Genomic DNA, 13,457 nt, shown 5'->3' with positions numbered 1-13,457 from the left:
AATTCCCTGGCAGTCCGGTGGTTAGGACTCTGCGCTTCCACTGCAGGGGGCACGAGTTCGATCCCTGGTCGGGGAGCGAAGATCCTGCATGCTGCATGGTGCAGCCAAATAAACAAGTTAATTAATTTAATTAATCTGCTTATAACTCACTCCTGGCTCCTCGTATTTAGAATAAAATCCAATTCCTTACATAAAAGGCCTACGGTACATTAAAAAAATAAATACATAAATAAAGTGTGTCTGTGAGCCTGGGCTGTAGGATGGATGGCCGTGGAGAGAGGCCAGCGGGCAGAAAGCTGCCTGGGGTGGCCAGTGCCCCTTGCCGGGTGCTCTCTGCTGCCACAGAAGAGCCCCAGGGCAGCCTCGCTCCTGGATCCCCGGCCTCCCTCCTGAGGGCGTTTCTCTGTCCAGGTCCAAACGTGAACAGGAAGTGAACATCCTGAAGAAGACCCTTGAGGAGGAGGCAAAGACCCACGAGGCCCAGATCCAGGAGATGAGACAGAAGCACTCGCAGGCCGTGGAGGAGCTGGCAGAGCAGCTGGAGCAGACGAAGCGGGTGCGTGGGCCTCCCCAGGGCTGGCTGCGTGAGGCTCTGCCACCATCAGGGGGACCCTTGCAGAGTCTAAGCTGCAGCCCTTTGTGGCTGTGTGACTTGGGGATATAGGCTCCTCTGTGCCTCAGTTTCCCCATCTGTAAGGGAGGCTGATGATAGCCCATCTCATACAATTAATGTGAGAGTTAGAGTTGGTAACACGTGAGGCACTTAGATAGTAAGGGCTCGGTAAGTTGTTCAAGAATCATTTATTCTCATTCTCATTATTATCTTGTTCATCAACCTGCCAGACCAGAAAATTTCATGGAATTGGAGCGACTCTGAAACTGAGTTTCAGAGGGCCATCGGGGTCCCCTTTTCTGAAGCCCGTCCCTTCTCTAGAACACCCCCAACAGGTAGTCAGTTGGAGTCTTCGTGGGAGAACCCTGGGGATGTTGACCCCAGATGGTTTCTCGGCCAGGCAGCTGTTGCCGGGCAGTTCCTGAGCAAGACAAGTCCTGCATCCCGTGGCTTCCAGCTCACGGCCACCCTTGGTGGCAGCCCGAGAAGGCAGAGGCTCTTCCACGTGGCAACCTGTACAATATTTTCAGAAACCTGCCTTGTCTACCTGTCTACCTTCAATTTCCACCTGGTTCTGGGCAGGTTGAAGCCTTGCCTGGTCCTTTAGCTGTTTTCACCCAAAGTGACTTTGCATTCACGCTGGGTCCAGTTTACCCTTGAACTTGCCCGTGATGCTGTGGCCGGCTCGGTGCGGACTAGATTGGGATTGTCGTGGTTATTCTGTAAACTCGGCTTTTATGTTGTTTGGAAGAATATTACTGTGTTACTTTGAACATCAAATTTTCAAGAGGCTTTCCTGGAAGTCTAACTATGAACAATTATAATTTCCCTCATCCTATGATAACAGCGCTAAAATCTTAACATCAGCAATGATGACATCTTGCCCTTGGATGCTCCCTGAACCCCGTGCAGGAGGCCGGGCAGGGATGGTTTGAGAGCTGGGGGAGCCCACGTGCCGGGTGTCCGGCCCCAACTGGGTGCTGAGTTCACATCAGGCCCGAGCCGTCCGAGTCTGGGCCCCTTGCCAGCTCGTCATCCCCTGGACTTGCCCAGTGTCGTTTTTGCTGCAAAAGCAGCCGATTCTGGGTCTGGATCCGCCGGATCTTCGATGATGTTAGAAAGACCAGCCTCACGTCACAGGTGCCCCCTTTCACGTCTTCGCTTTTCTCCCCGCTGCCAGGTGAAAGCCAACCTCGAGAAGGCCAAGCAGACCCTGGAGAGTGAGCGAGGGGAGCTGGCCAACGAGGTGAAGGTGCTGCTTCAGGGCAAGGGGGACTCCGAGCACAAGCGCAAGAAGGTGGAGGCCCAGCTTCAGGAGCTGCAGGTCAAGTTCACCGAGGGGGAGCGCGTGCGCACGGAGCTGGCCGACAAGGTCTCCAAGCTGCAGGTGAGGCCTCCGCCGGACCTCCTGGGTCCTGGCCCACGTCGCCAGGGCTCCCGCTCTTCTCTCTCTCTCTCTCTCTCTCTCTCTCTCTCTCTCTGTCTCCGCAACCTGGCTCAGTCTGCAAGGCCTCTGGGGTTCAGCCTGTGACTCAGGTCCAGCACGGCCGAGAGAGCCGAGGTGGGGCCCAAGCAGCCGTGGTCGAGCTCACGGGGCTTTGTCTCCCGTCTGTGCGCAGGTCGAGCTGGACAATGTGACGGGTCTTCTCACCCAGTCGGACAGCAAGTCCAGCAAGCTCACCAAGGACTTCTCCGCTCTGGAGTCACAGCTGCAGGACACGCAGGTAAGGGCGGCGACGGGTCCCTTTTCCCCCATGGCGTTAGCGGCCAGGCTTCTGGGTCTTTGTCTCAGAGCACCCTCCCCTGCATCTGCGGGCTCTCTGCGTCCTCCCGGCTCCTTGCCAGGTCTTTGCTGGCTGCCCCCTGAATCCGAGGGACCGCTCCCCTCTTCCACCAAGGGTATGGGGACCGCGAGGCCCTGACGCTGCGGGTCCTGAGCCCCTGCCCTCCCTGTTCTCGGAGTAGGAGCTCCTGCAGGAGGAGAACCGGCAGAAGCTGAGTCTGAGCACCAAGCTGAAGCAGGTGGAGGATGAGAAGAACTCCTTAAAGGAGCAGCTGGAGGAGGAGGAGGAGGCCAAGCGGAACCTCGAGAAGCAGATCGCCACCCTCCACGCCCAGGTGCGGAGCCGGCTCCCTGCAAGACACCCCAGGGAACTGTGGGTTGGAGCCTGCAGGCTGGGGAGCTTCTGGCGGGGCACCCACCTGGACTCCAGAGCACAGCCCTGCCGCTGGGTCCACCCCGGCCTCCCCGAGCTGGACACCTTCCTGTGGGGAGCTTCTGCCCTCCCCAGACCAGGGCTCATGCCTGGGGTCCCCAAGGAGAATTTAGGAATCCGTGAACTTGGGTGGAGGAGACGTACATCTTCATTTCACCAACCTCCAGCTGGCCTTCAGCATTTTCTTCTGTTACGAATGTAGGCAACAAGCCGTGGCCCTAGCAGTGCCCGTGGCCTGTTCAGTAGGAACCACCGGTCATCGTGTCCGAGCTGAGGCCAGGCTTTGGGAAGGTCATCGTGCTCCTAGCTACTCAGGAGCCTGCTATCTGCTGTGCTGATAAAGAAGCACGATGGTTACTGAACCACAGTCTTAAAAAATACCCGACAACTGCACTTTTCTATATTGGTTTCTTGGTAATCCTACGTATTTTGCTTTATGCATGTTAAAACCTCGTTGTGAGAAGGAGGTCATAGTCTTCTCTAGACTCTGAAAGGGTCTGGGGCCAAAGATAGACCAAGGGCCCTCTTCTGGATCCTGTCTTAGGACTTAAACGTGCCAGAAGATCTGCACCAGCTCGGGGAGGGTGCAGGCTCAGTTCCACACCTGGGTGGCGGTAGGGAGTGTGTGCACAGTGGCAGCTGTGTGTCCAGATGTGAGGAGGGGGCTGCGAGACAGACGCCTGCAGGCAGGGGGCACCAGGCTGCTGCCTGGGGGAGGGGAGGGGGAGGGGAGGGGAGGGGAGGAGGCTTCCCACTGTAGGCCTCCGTCTTGGTACGAGCGGCTGGTGCAGGTCACGACTGAGAAGCCTTCCCAAGCTGACCTGCGGTGTCCGCCTCCCCTGGGCTCCATGCGCTAGGCACCTGCCCTCTGCAGAAGCTCCATTTCCCTGGCCCCAGAGGGAGAGGGAAGTGGTTGGGGGAGCCGTCCCCGTAACTGGGTTGGCACCCCGTTCCTCCACTGGCGGGTGGCAGGCCAGCTCCCAGCTGTCCCAGGTGCGGGCATGTTACCCGAGCAGGTGCCGTGCCGGGTGCCTCCTTACCCCTTGCTCCCGCCCAGGTCACCGACATGAGGAAGAAGGTGGAGGACGGCGTGGGGTGCCTGGAGACGGCCGAGGAGGCCAAGAGGAAGCTCCAGAAGGACCTGGAGGGGCTGAGCCAGCGCTACGAGGAGAAGGTGGCCGCTTACGACAAGCTGGAGAAGACCAAGACGCGGCTGCAGCAGGAGCTGGACGACCTGCTCGTAGACCTGGACCACCAGCGGCAGAGCGTCTCCAACCTGGAGAAGAAGCAGAAGAAGTTCGACCAGGTGGGTGTTGTTGGTGCTGCCACCGCCTCGTGTCCTCCCCTCTGCAGACAGCCTGCCTCGGGCAGGGGCCGCTGTCCGTCAGCCCGGCCCGGGGTCACCATCGCCCAGCTCGGGAGGAGGCCCTGGGGGGCAGGCGCTCAGAGGGCCCTCCCAGATTCCAGCTCGTTGAGGCGCCTGGAAAGAAAGCGCTCAGAACTGGGTGTCTTCACACGATAGGTTTGGGAGCAACTTTTTCCCTTTCTTGGTTTTTTATGTTTTTCGAATCTTCTCTAATTCGAATTTTCCTTTATACGTTCGTAACTCTTGCTTACTCCAGGAGATCTGAGGCAGCTTACCGAGACGCAGACAGTGGGGTGGGATAGAAAAATGGCATAAAGCAGGGGTCGGCAAACTGGCCGAGGGCGCCCACTGCCTGTTGTGGACAGAGGTATTGTGCACAGCTGTCACTACAGCTGCTTTTGTGCTAACGTAGCAGTTTACGCAAAGTCTGAAGTCACACGTGCAAAGTCTAAAGCGTTTCCCATCTGGCCCATTTAAGAAATAAGTCCATGGAATAAAGAGGTGCTGAAGCAAAGGGAAGGGGAAGGGGGGAAAAATAAGATGATATGGTCAGGGTGGGCCAGCGCAGGGAAAAGATGTCTCACATCCTTGGAGGAGGGCCACATGGGATTCGCGCCTCCGAGCAGCCAGATTCACATTCTTTTCAAGGTAAACGCCAACCAGTCATTCAGGAAAACTAGGGGCTTTCCGGGTCCTGAGGGTGAAATATTTACTTCCTGTGGGTTCTCCTGGAAGGGGCACTGAGTGTCATAAAGAACCTTGGTTACTGAGTGATAAAAGTTACACAGACGCTAATGGGTTGTGGCAGAGGCCATCTCCGCCTTCGTCTGCTTACGAGGACACACTGCACAGCACGTGTCACAGTCGGAAGCAGCCGGCTTGCTGCTCGCCTTGGTCCCCCTCCCCCCAGACCTGGCCCCTGGGACCCTCCTTCCCCAGGGAGTTCGGGGCCGGATGCTTTACCTGCCAGAGGCCAGCAGGCCCTGAGCTCTTTCTGAGAGCCGGTCACTCGAGCCTCATGGTGCCCGCCTGTCTCCCAGCTCCTGGCCGAGGAGAAGACCATCTCCGCCAAGTACGCGGAGGAGCGCGACCGGGCGGAGGCGGAGGCCCGGGAGAAGGAGACCAAGGCGCTGTCTCTGGCCCGGGCTCTGGAGGAGGCCGTGGAGCAGAAGGCGGAGCTGGAGCGGCTCAACAAGCAGCTCCGCGCGGAGATGGAGGACCTCATGAGCTCCAAGGACGACGTCGGCAAGAGCGTGCGTCCCCGAGCCTGCGGCCGGCACTGGGGCGGGGGCGGGGGAGGGGGGAGATGGCCTCAGGACGCGAAGGGTCAGGGGCTCACGGACACTGAGGCCGGGGACCCTGGGGGCCTCGCGCCCCTCTGCTCCTGACCGGGTCCCCTCGGCGGCAGGTCCACGAGCTGGAGAAGTCCAAGCGGGCCCTGGAGCAGCAGGTGGAGGAGATGAAGACCCAGCTCGAGGAGCTGGAGGACGAGCTGCAGGCCACCGAGGACGCCAAGCTGCGGCTGGAGGTGAACCTGCAGGCCCTGAAGGCCCAGTTCGAGCGGGACCTGCAGGGCCGTGACGAGCAGAGCGAGGAGAAGAAGAAGCAGCTGGTCAGACAGGTGCGGACGGCCCTCCCGCTCCCCTGGGCCGAGGCGGGCAGGGAGCCCTGGGTCCTGGGGCCTCCTTTCTCCTTCCGCTGGGACTGTGGGAGTCCCCTGATTATGCCCTCCATGCCCTCACATTCCAGTCCTCTGCCTGGGGGTCGGTCACCCCCTCTACTAGGGTTTTATGGTCAGGAATCCGCACTGTCCCGGGAGGCCCCGTGGATGCCCCGGGACTGGACCAAGCCCACCTGGGCCGTGAGCTGAGGCAGGGTCTGTGGGTACGTCCGGCCTCCTGAGCCGTCGGCATCTCCCCAGGTGCGGGAGATGGAAGCTGAGCTGGAGGACGAGAGGAAGCAGCGCTCGATGGCCGTGGCCGCTCGGAAGAAGCTGGAGATGGACCTGAAGGACCTGGAGGCCCACATCGACTCGGCCAACAAGAACCGGGATGAAGCCATCAAACAGCTGCGGAAGCTGCAGGTGAGCTCAGGCGGGACCAAACCGGATCCGGCTGCACATGGCAGCGCTGGGCTCAGCACGGGGCTGGGACACTGGTGGGGTGGCCGATGAATGCTGGCAAGTGCCACCTTGCCCTCCCCGAGGAAGGTCTTGGGTGCCTTTAGCTCCATCTCACAGATGGAAACCCAGAAGCTGAGCAGAAACAAACTAGTCAGAAACAAACTTGCAGTGAGATTGTTGTCTTTGAGTGCCTTAAACAAAGAAACAAACAAGTGTACACCTAGAAATGCAATGGCGTTATAGTCACTTAGTGGCAGATTTCTAGAATAAACCAGATGTGACCCATTCCAGCCTTAATGGACGATGGTGGAAGGTTCCAAGCTGATGGTTCAGAGAAGCAGCCCAGAGCACAGAACACGTACTTGGCCTCATCAGTAATGAAAGAATAATAAGTTTAAAAAACCAGCTCTGAGATGCCACATCATATCCAGCAAACCAGCAACAATAAGAACGAGTGTAAACGCTGGTGTTTGTGAGGTCGTAGGGCATAGGTGCTCTCATTGCTGGTGGCCGCTCTACCTGGTACCACTTGGCCGTGCTCAGCAAGGGTTGTATCCTTTGGCCTGGGGAATCCCAATTTGGGATTTATCTGCAAAAGGAAAAAAAACCACAACTATTTCCCAAGATCTTAAGAGTTAAAACGAATCACCAGTGAACAAAGGACTTATGACCACACCATGTTGCCGGGACTAACCTGGCAGGTGGCCGTTGATCTGGAGCAGTGGGGATGGCGCCAGAGCACGGGATCCAAATCAACAGGAGGTGGTAGAAAGTAAACAAAAACATAGCTGGACTTGTACCCACCCGGGGCCTAACGCTGCCGCAGGTGTGCTTTGTAAATCCTAACAGTCAAAAGCGTGTAAAGATGGTATAGAATAAAGGGAAGCTTTGTCTTTACTCTTTTGCCCTTTTATAGCTATGTTGGTTGAATGTGGCTGCAGGCTGAGACCCAGCCATCGGTCCCCGTTAGCGGGGTGTCCCTGTGCGGGGGGTGGGCACACGGGAGTGGCGGGGATGGTGGCACCAAGCCTCTCCTCCCTGCCCTCAGGCCCAGATGAAGGACTACATGCGGGAGCTGGACGACACCCGCGCCTCCCGCGAGGAGATCCTGGCGCAGGCCAAGGAGAGCGAGAAGAAGCTGAAGAGCATGGAGGCCGAGATGATCCAGCTGCAGGAGGTGGGCCGGACTGGAGCAGGGCGCTCGGGGCCTCCCCCCACCTGCCTGGGCCACCTGGGCAGACCTGGAAGAACGGGCCAAGCTCCAGGAATGGGCTGGGGTGGTTCTTGCTTTCTGAAAGAACACCCCTCAGGGTTTCATGAAGTAGCAGGGCTCCCTGGTGTGATTAAAACGTGTGTGTGAATCACATTGTCACCTCCTGGGCCCGGCTCCCTCATGAAGCGAGGCTTTCGCCGCCGCCTGCTGTGACTTGCTGCCTGGCGAGGAGGGGTCCCTCGCAGAGGCTTACGGCACCGAGTGTCCCCTTGGCGGCCTTGTCCCTCACACGAGGCCGGCTGTGAAAGCGTTCCCCCGGCTCTAGGCGGTCTTCTGCCTTGAGGACGCTGGCTACCAAGCCGCTCCTAGCCGGGCCAGTCATCCAGGGTCGCCTCGTCTGCCCTGCCCAGACCGGCTGTGCCCTCCTGCACACGTGGGTCTCTGGTGAGGCCGCCTCACCCTCCGGGTGAAGCCCTTGCCCCTGCCGGCTTTCAGAGCCCCGCACTCTGGCCTTAACTCACGCCTTTGTCCTGTCGCTCCTGCTTCCTGTCTGCCTGGAAGGTAGAGGGACTGGCATCCCGTCAGGCCAGGATGACTTCCTGTTTATTGCAACATCCCCGGCAGCTGGCTTAGTTTTTAGCACTTAGATATGGGGGCTGTGTAATCATACGGTGCCTAAGCTGTGACTTCAGAGGGGCTCCTGAGAACGGGCTTCATGGAGGAGGCAGGCCAGGGAAGGGGTTTGGGAAGAGGGGGCCAGGGGCTCACAGTACCGGGGACAGAGGAGGGCTGTTGGCTGCGGGCGGCCCCGGCGGGTCACATTCCGGGTTCCCGTGGCAGGACCTGGCGGCTGCCGAACGTGCCAAGCGCCAGGCCCAGCAGGAGCGGGACGAGCTGGCTGACGAGATAGCCAACAGCAGCGGCAAAGGGTGAGCCGGCGTGAGCGCGGCGTGTTCCGCCGGGCGAGGAGCGAGCGGGTGAGGGGTTCCCCGCTCTGGCTCGGCCCCTCTCACTTCTCCCCCCACTCCCCAGTGCCCTGGCGTTGGAGGAGAAGCGGCGCCTGGAGGCCCGCATCGCACAGCTGGAGGAGGAGCTGGAAGAGGAGCAGGGCAACACGGAGCTGGTGAACGACAGGCTGAAGAAGGCAAACCTGCAGGTGAGCGGCCGGGCCTCTCTCCGCACCAGGGCCGCCTCGGTGACGTGGGTGGGCCTCCCCCGTGGCCGAGGCAGAGGCAGCCGCCCCCGGATGCTTAGGGGACAATGTCCTGGTGCCTGCACTGGCTCCTTGGTTCCTCTCTCTCGGGTGTTGTGCTGCTTCTGGACCCTTCACATTGGGCAGCTCCCTCTTCTGGGAAGACCTAGTGATCAGGGGCCCTGCAGGGTCCAGCTGCCCCTCCTCTGCCCCCAGCCAGGATCCCCGCCTTCCTCAAGGTCACCAGCCCTTCTTCCCACAGATCGACCAGATCAACACCGATCTGAACCTGGAGCGCAGTCATGCCCAGAAGAACGAGAACGCGCGGCAGCAGCTGGAGCGCCAGAACAAGGAGCTCAAGGTCAAGCTGCAGGAGATGGAGGGCACTGTCAAGTCCAAGTACAAGGCCTCCATCACCGCCCTCGAGGCCAAGATCGCACAGCTGGAGGAGCAGCTGGACAACGAGACCAAGTGGGTGCCCCTCGCCCGTCACCGGGCACCATCTGCCGGCTCCTCTGTGTGCCCATCCCTGAGACTGTTTCCCCCCATCCTGACGGGGCTCTCATCCCTTTCCCTGGGGCCTTTTGCTGGGGCTTGTGGAGTTTGAATAGGACCCACAGCCCACTTCTAAAGTTGGGGAGCCTGATGACTCTCTGAGGGCTGAATCAGAGAGGTGGGGTTCCCACCCACCTGGGCAGCCCATCCGTGGGCTCAGCAAGACTGAGACTTCTTTGGGGGTAATGGGGGTCAATCTTCCTTTTTCCTAGCTTTTTTTTTGGCTGCACTGAGCAGCGTGTGCCATCTTAGTTCCCTTGACCAGGGATTGAACCCATGCCCCCTGCACTGGAAGCGCAGAGTCTTTAACTACTGGATCGCCAGGGAAGTCCTCTTTTTCCTAGCTTTATATGTGCTTTCTGAGATGTGTCAGTTCCCTTCCCTGAACCTCAGTTTCCTTATCTGTGAAATGGGGCTAATCCCAGTGCCTTCATAAGAGTGTTCAGTAAAGACGGTCCACCTTAGCATCAGGGGAAGTACCAGTGAGGCCCAGGAATGGGTGGCCCGGCCTGTGGATTTGTCGGCCAGACCCTCCGAAAGAGGGTGCCCCCCTGAGCCTCTGTGTTCATGCCTTTCAGGGAGCGCCAGGCGGCTTGCAAGCAGGTGCGTCGGGCCGAGAAGAAGCTGAAGGATGTGTTGCTGCAGGTGGATGACGAGCGGAGGAACGCCGAGCAGTACAAGGACCAGGTGTGTTGGCGGCGGAGCGGGGCCCTGCCCCTTGGCGGCTGAGGGCGGGGAGGGCCACAGGCATGCGGGGTCGTGACCGGGGCCCCTGCCACGCGTCTCCGCAGGTGGACAAGGCGTCCACCCGCCTGAAGCAGCTCAAGCGGCAGCTGGAGGAGGCCGAGGAAGAGGCCCAGAGGGCTAACGCCTCCCGCCGGAAACTGCAGCGCGAGCTGGAGGATGCCACGGAGACCGCGGATGCCATGAACCGCGAGGTCAGCTCCCTCAAGAACAAGCTCAGGTGAGCCCTGCCGGCCCCACCCGCCCGTTCGCAGGACCCTCTCTCCTTCAAAAAGTTAGTTTGTCCTGAAAAGCAGAATTCGGAAAATGAGGCTCCTATAAACTCGGTCACCTTTCTCAGCTAGATGTCAGTGAGCAAGGCGCTTAATGACGCCGAGAAAGTGCCAGTCAGAGAGCCCTTCCTCGTTCTCCTTGCCTCCTGGGCTGTAGCCCGCCCTTTTTTTTTAATTAATTAATTAATTAATTAATTTATGGCTGTGCTGGGTCTTTGTTGCTGCGCACGGGCTTTCTCTAGTTGTGGTGCGCGGGCTTTTCATTGCGGTGGCTTCTCTTGTTGCAGAGCACGGGCTCTAGGCACATGGGCTCAGTAGTTGTGGCACGTGGGCTCAGTAGTTGTGGCGCACGGACTTAGTTGCTCCACGGCATGTGGGATCTTCCCGGACCAGAGATTGAACCCGTGTCCCCTGCATTGGCAGGTGGATTCTCAACCACTGCGCCACCAGGGAAGTCCTAGCCCAGCCTTTTAAATGAACTCTCCGGGTGATTTATTCCCGTCCTGCCTGAGGAGTCTCTTCCTGTCGCAGCGCTAAACCCAATGAGAACGTTTTCAGGTTTTGTCAACTAGAAGTTGCTCGAGGCAACCCGGCCGGTCCCTGGCACAGCTTTAGGTGCTGGGTGAAGACGGGCATCTTCTGACTCTGAACCAATGGAAAGGGCTGCTTGGCAATTCTCAAAGGAGTGTCACGTTCAGGCAGCATGAAATGGTTGAGGCAGAGGGTCTTTTTGGTCGAGATTCTCACTGCTTACCTCCTTTTCCCAGTGATCATTTTTTTAAAGCATAAAAGCAACAAGAGCAGACAGTCTAGTCAGTGTGTGATATCGATTTTCTTAGCCGGGACCGGAAGGAGATGCCTGTCTTTGTACACTGTACACAGTCATTGTGTGTCTCTTAGTTTCACCTGTTTGGTACTAAGTGTGATCAGGGGGTGGCATTTTGCAGAGGAAGCTTCATCTGCTCTTGTGCCTCCCCCCTTTTAATCAGCCCCCATTACCTGACGGCTTTTTGCTAGTGTTTTGGGTGAAAGTGGGAAGTTTCAGGCCAGCGGGGACAGGAGGGGACAGCCCTCCTGTCCCCGCTGGAGGCTGTGTCCCCGGAGGCCCCCCCCACCCCCGTTGCTTCTCCCTGTGGGATGTCAGGAGCTAGTTTCCCTCTAAAGGTCACTTTGAAACACATGAGCAGTACTGCGGCCACCTGGCCAACCCTGCTGACCGCTGCCTCTGCCCCCAGGCGTGGAGACCTGCCGTTTGTCGTGCCCCGCCGAATGGCCCGGAAAGGTACCGGCGACTGCTCGGACGAGGAGGTGGACGGCAAAGCCGACGGGGCTGAGGCCAAAGCGGCCGAGTAACAACCTCTTCTTCTCCTGCTGCCCGAGACGGACGACAGCACCGACTCCGCTTCCCCTTCCCAGCCCCTGCAGCACCCTTCCTCCCTCCTGGGACTGCTGTGACCGTGACCCCACCTCGTCCTCCCAGGCCAGGGGACCTCAGGCCTCACCTCCCCGCCCATCCCCCCAGGCCTCCTTGAAGGGCGTTCCGGCTTCCTCTGCTGCAGCCCCTCCTGCCCCCCTCCCACCATCCCCCCCGCCCCCCGGAATCTAATACCAAAGAGTCAGGGTCCTGGGCCCTGGCCCAGGAACACAGTGACCAGCAGGATCTCCCCCCTTCCCTTGCCGAAAAGCACAAGATGGTGAGGTGAGGAGGGCAGGCCTCCGGGGATGGGCAAGAGAGTTTTCTACGAATCTATTTTTCTTCAGACTAAGGAGTTTTGCTAGCCCGACGCCCCAGAAGAGTTCTCACCTTCCCCCGCCTCCGCCACCCTCTCCCTTCTTTGCTGTTGGCAATCACACGCGGTGACCTCACACCCTCTGCCCCAGCGGCCCCCCACTCCCGTGGGCTCTGGGTGGTCCGGCATGAGCAGGCCCAGGGGGCCCACCTCTGTGCAGGGCACAGGAAGCTGGCGCGGGGAGGGAGGGGCGTTCCTCCCCACCCCTGCCGGGCGGCGCCACTGTCACCTTCCTGATTCTGAAATGTCTCAAGTGCAATGATGACCCCTTTCCCTCCTTTGCCGAGGGCAGCCCGCCCCTGCTGCAGCAGGGCTTCTGGGCTGAGAAGACAGGGCCCAGGGGCCAAGCTGGAGAGGCCAGCAGTGACCTCTCCCAACACTCTTGGGGACCAAATATATTTAATGGTTAAGGGACTTGTCCCGAGCCTGACAGCCAGAGCAGTGGAAAGGGCCAGGTGATCTCGAACCTACTCCAGGACCGGGGCCCGAGGGTAGTTGACCTGCACCGTTGACTCAGTATAATTCAAGACTCTGCCATCTGCACAGATATTTTTAAAAGAAAACAAAAGTTGTCTTTTCTCCCTCTAACTGTAATAAATGGTAAAATTCCAAGTCTTTATCACTGCCTTTCCTTTGGAACCACGTCTAGAAGAGAGTAGCTTGTCCTACACTGGTCTACACTGGTGGCTGAATTTCCCTGTATTCCTAACTGTTTTGTATATGCTGCATTTAGACTTACTTATGGCAAAGAAGGCATTTTTTTTTTTTTAAGGAAACAAACTCTCAAGAAATCATGAAGATATATAAAAGCTACATATGCCTAAAAAGCTCTGAATTCAGGTCCCAGTTGCTGTCACAAAGGAGTGAACAGAACTCCCACCCCTGCCCTTTTTTTATATAATGAAAGTGCCTTAGCATGGTTGCAGCCGTCACCACTACAGTGAGCTGGTTTACAGATGTTTTCCACTGAGCATCACAATAAAGAGAACCTTGTGCTATGAGCCGTGTGTCTGGGGGTGTCTCTGCGCCGGAGCAGCTGGCCTAGAAGGGACTGTACCTGGGCCACCTGGAAGGGACTGTGCTTTGCTTCTGCAGCAGGCACCTACTTGGTGCAATTTCTGGAAGCTTCCAGGAATGCAGCACGGCTGGGGCACAGGCTCCAGTAGGGAGTGACACTCTGCAGTGACAGCCTGCAGAAAGGCAGGCTGGCCAGATTCAAGGATGCTAAGAGTGTCTCATAAATCTCGGTTCCTTTCAATTACTGAGAACCTACTATGTGATTGACACTGAGCTGGCCTGGGGGATAGAGATACAAGGCCCAGGCGCTAACTTCCAGAAGCTTTCTTAGTCATCAGACGATGCAAAGCCTGCCCT

The 13,457-nt window shown here is 58.4% G+C and overlaps 1 protein-coding gene across 1 annotated transcript in view; it reads left to right on the top strand.

Moving 5' to 3' along the window:
- Positions 1–13,084, top strand: part of MYH9 (myosin heavy chain 9) — a 90,382-nt gene extending 77,298 nt beyond the window's left edge. The window contains exons 27-41 of the mRNA XM_059936886.1: positions 412–556; positions 1,794–2,000; positions 2,233–2,337; positions 2,579–2,731; positions 3,887–4,135; positions 5,236–5,448; positions 5,604–5,816; positions 6,117–6,278; positions 7,366–7,494; positions 8,371–8,459; positions 8,563–8,686; positions 8,985–9,193; positions 9,856–9,964; positions 10,069–10,241; positions 11,529–13,084. Of these exons, the coding sequence (XP_059792869.1) occupies positions 412–556; positions 1,794–2,000; positions 2,233–2,337; positions 2,579–2,731; positions 3,887–4,135; positions 5,236–5,448; positions 5,604–5,816; positions 6,117–6,278; positions 7,366–7,494; positions 8,371–8,459; positions 8,563–8,686; positions 8,985–9,193; positions 9,856–9,964; positions 10,069–10,241; positions 11,529–11,646 (2,398 nt within the window). The 3' untranslated portion in view covers positions 11,647–13,084. The remainder of the gene's footprint in view (positions 1–411; positions 557–1,793; positions 2,001–2,232; positions 2,338–2,578; positions 2,732–3,886; positions 4,136–5,235; positions 5,449–5,603; positions 5,817–6,116; positions 6,279–7,365; positions 7,495–8,370; positions 8,460–8,562; positions 8,687–8,984; positions 9,194–9,855; positions 9,965–10,068; positions 10,242–11,528) is intronic.
- The last annotated feature ends 373 nt before the right edge of the window (positions 13,085–13,457 follow it).

This window comes from Balaenoptera ricei, chromosome 10 (assembly GCF_028023285.1).
Source record: "Balaenoptera ricei isolate mBalRic1 chromosome 10, mBalRic1.hap2, whole genome shotgun sequence".
Classification (NCBI taxonomy): Eukaryota; Metazoa; Chordata; class Mammalia; order Artiodactyla; family Balaenopteridae; genus Balaenoptera; species Balaenoptera ricei.
This window is presented reverse-complemented; position numbering and strand designations above follow the sequence as displayed.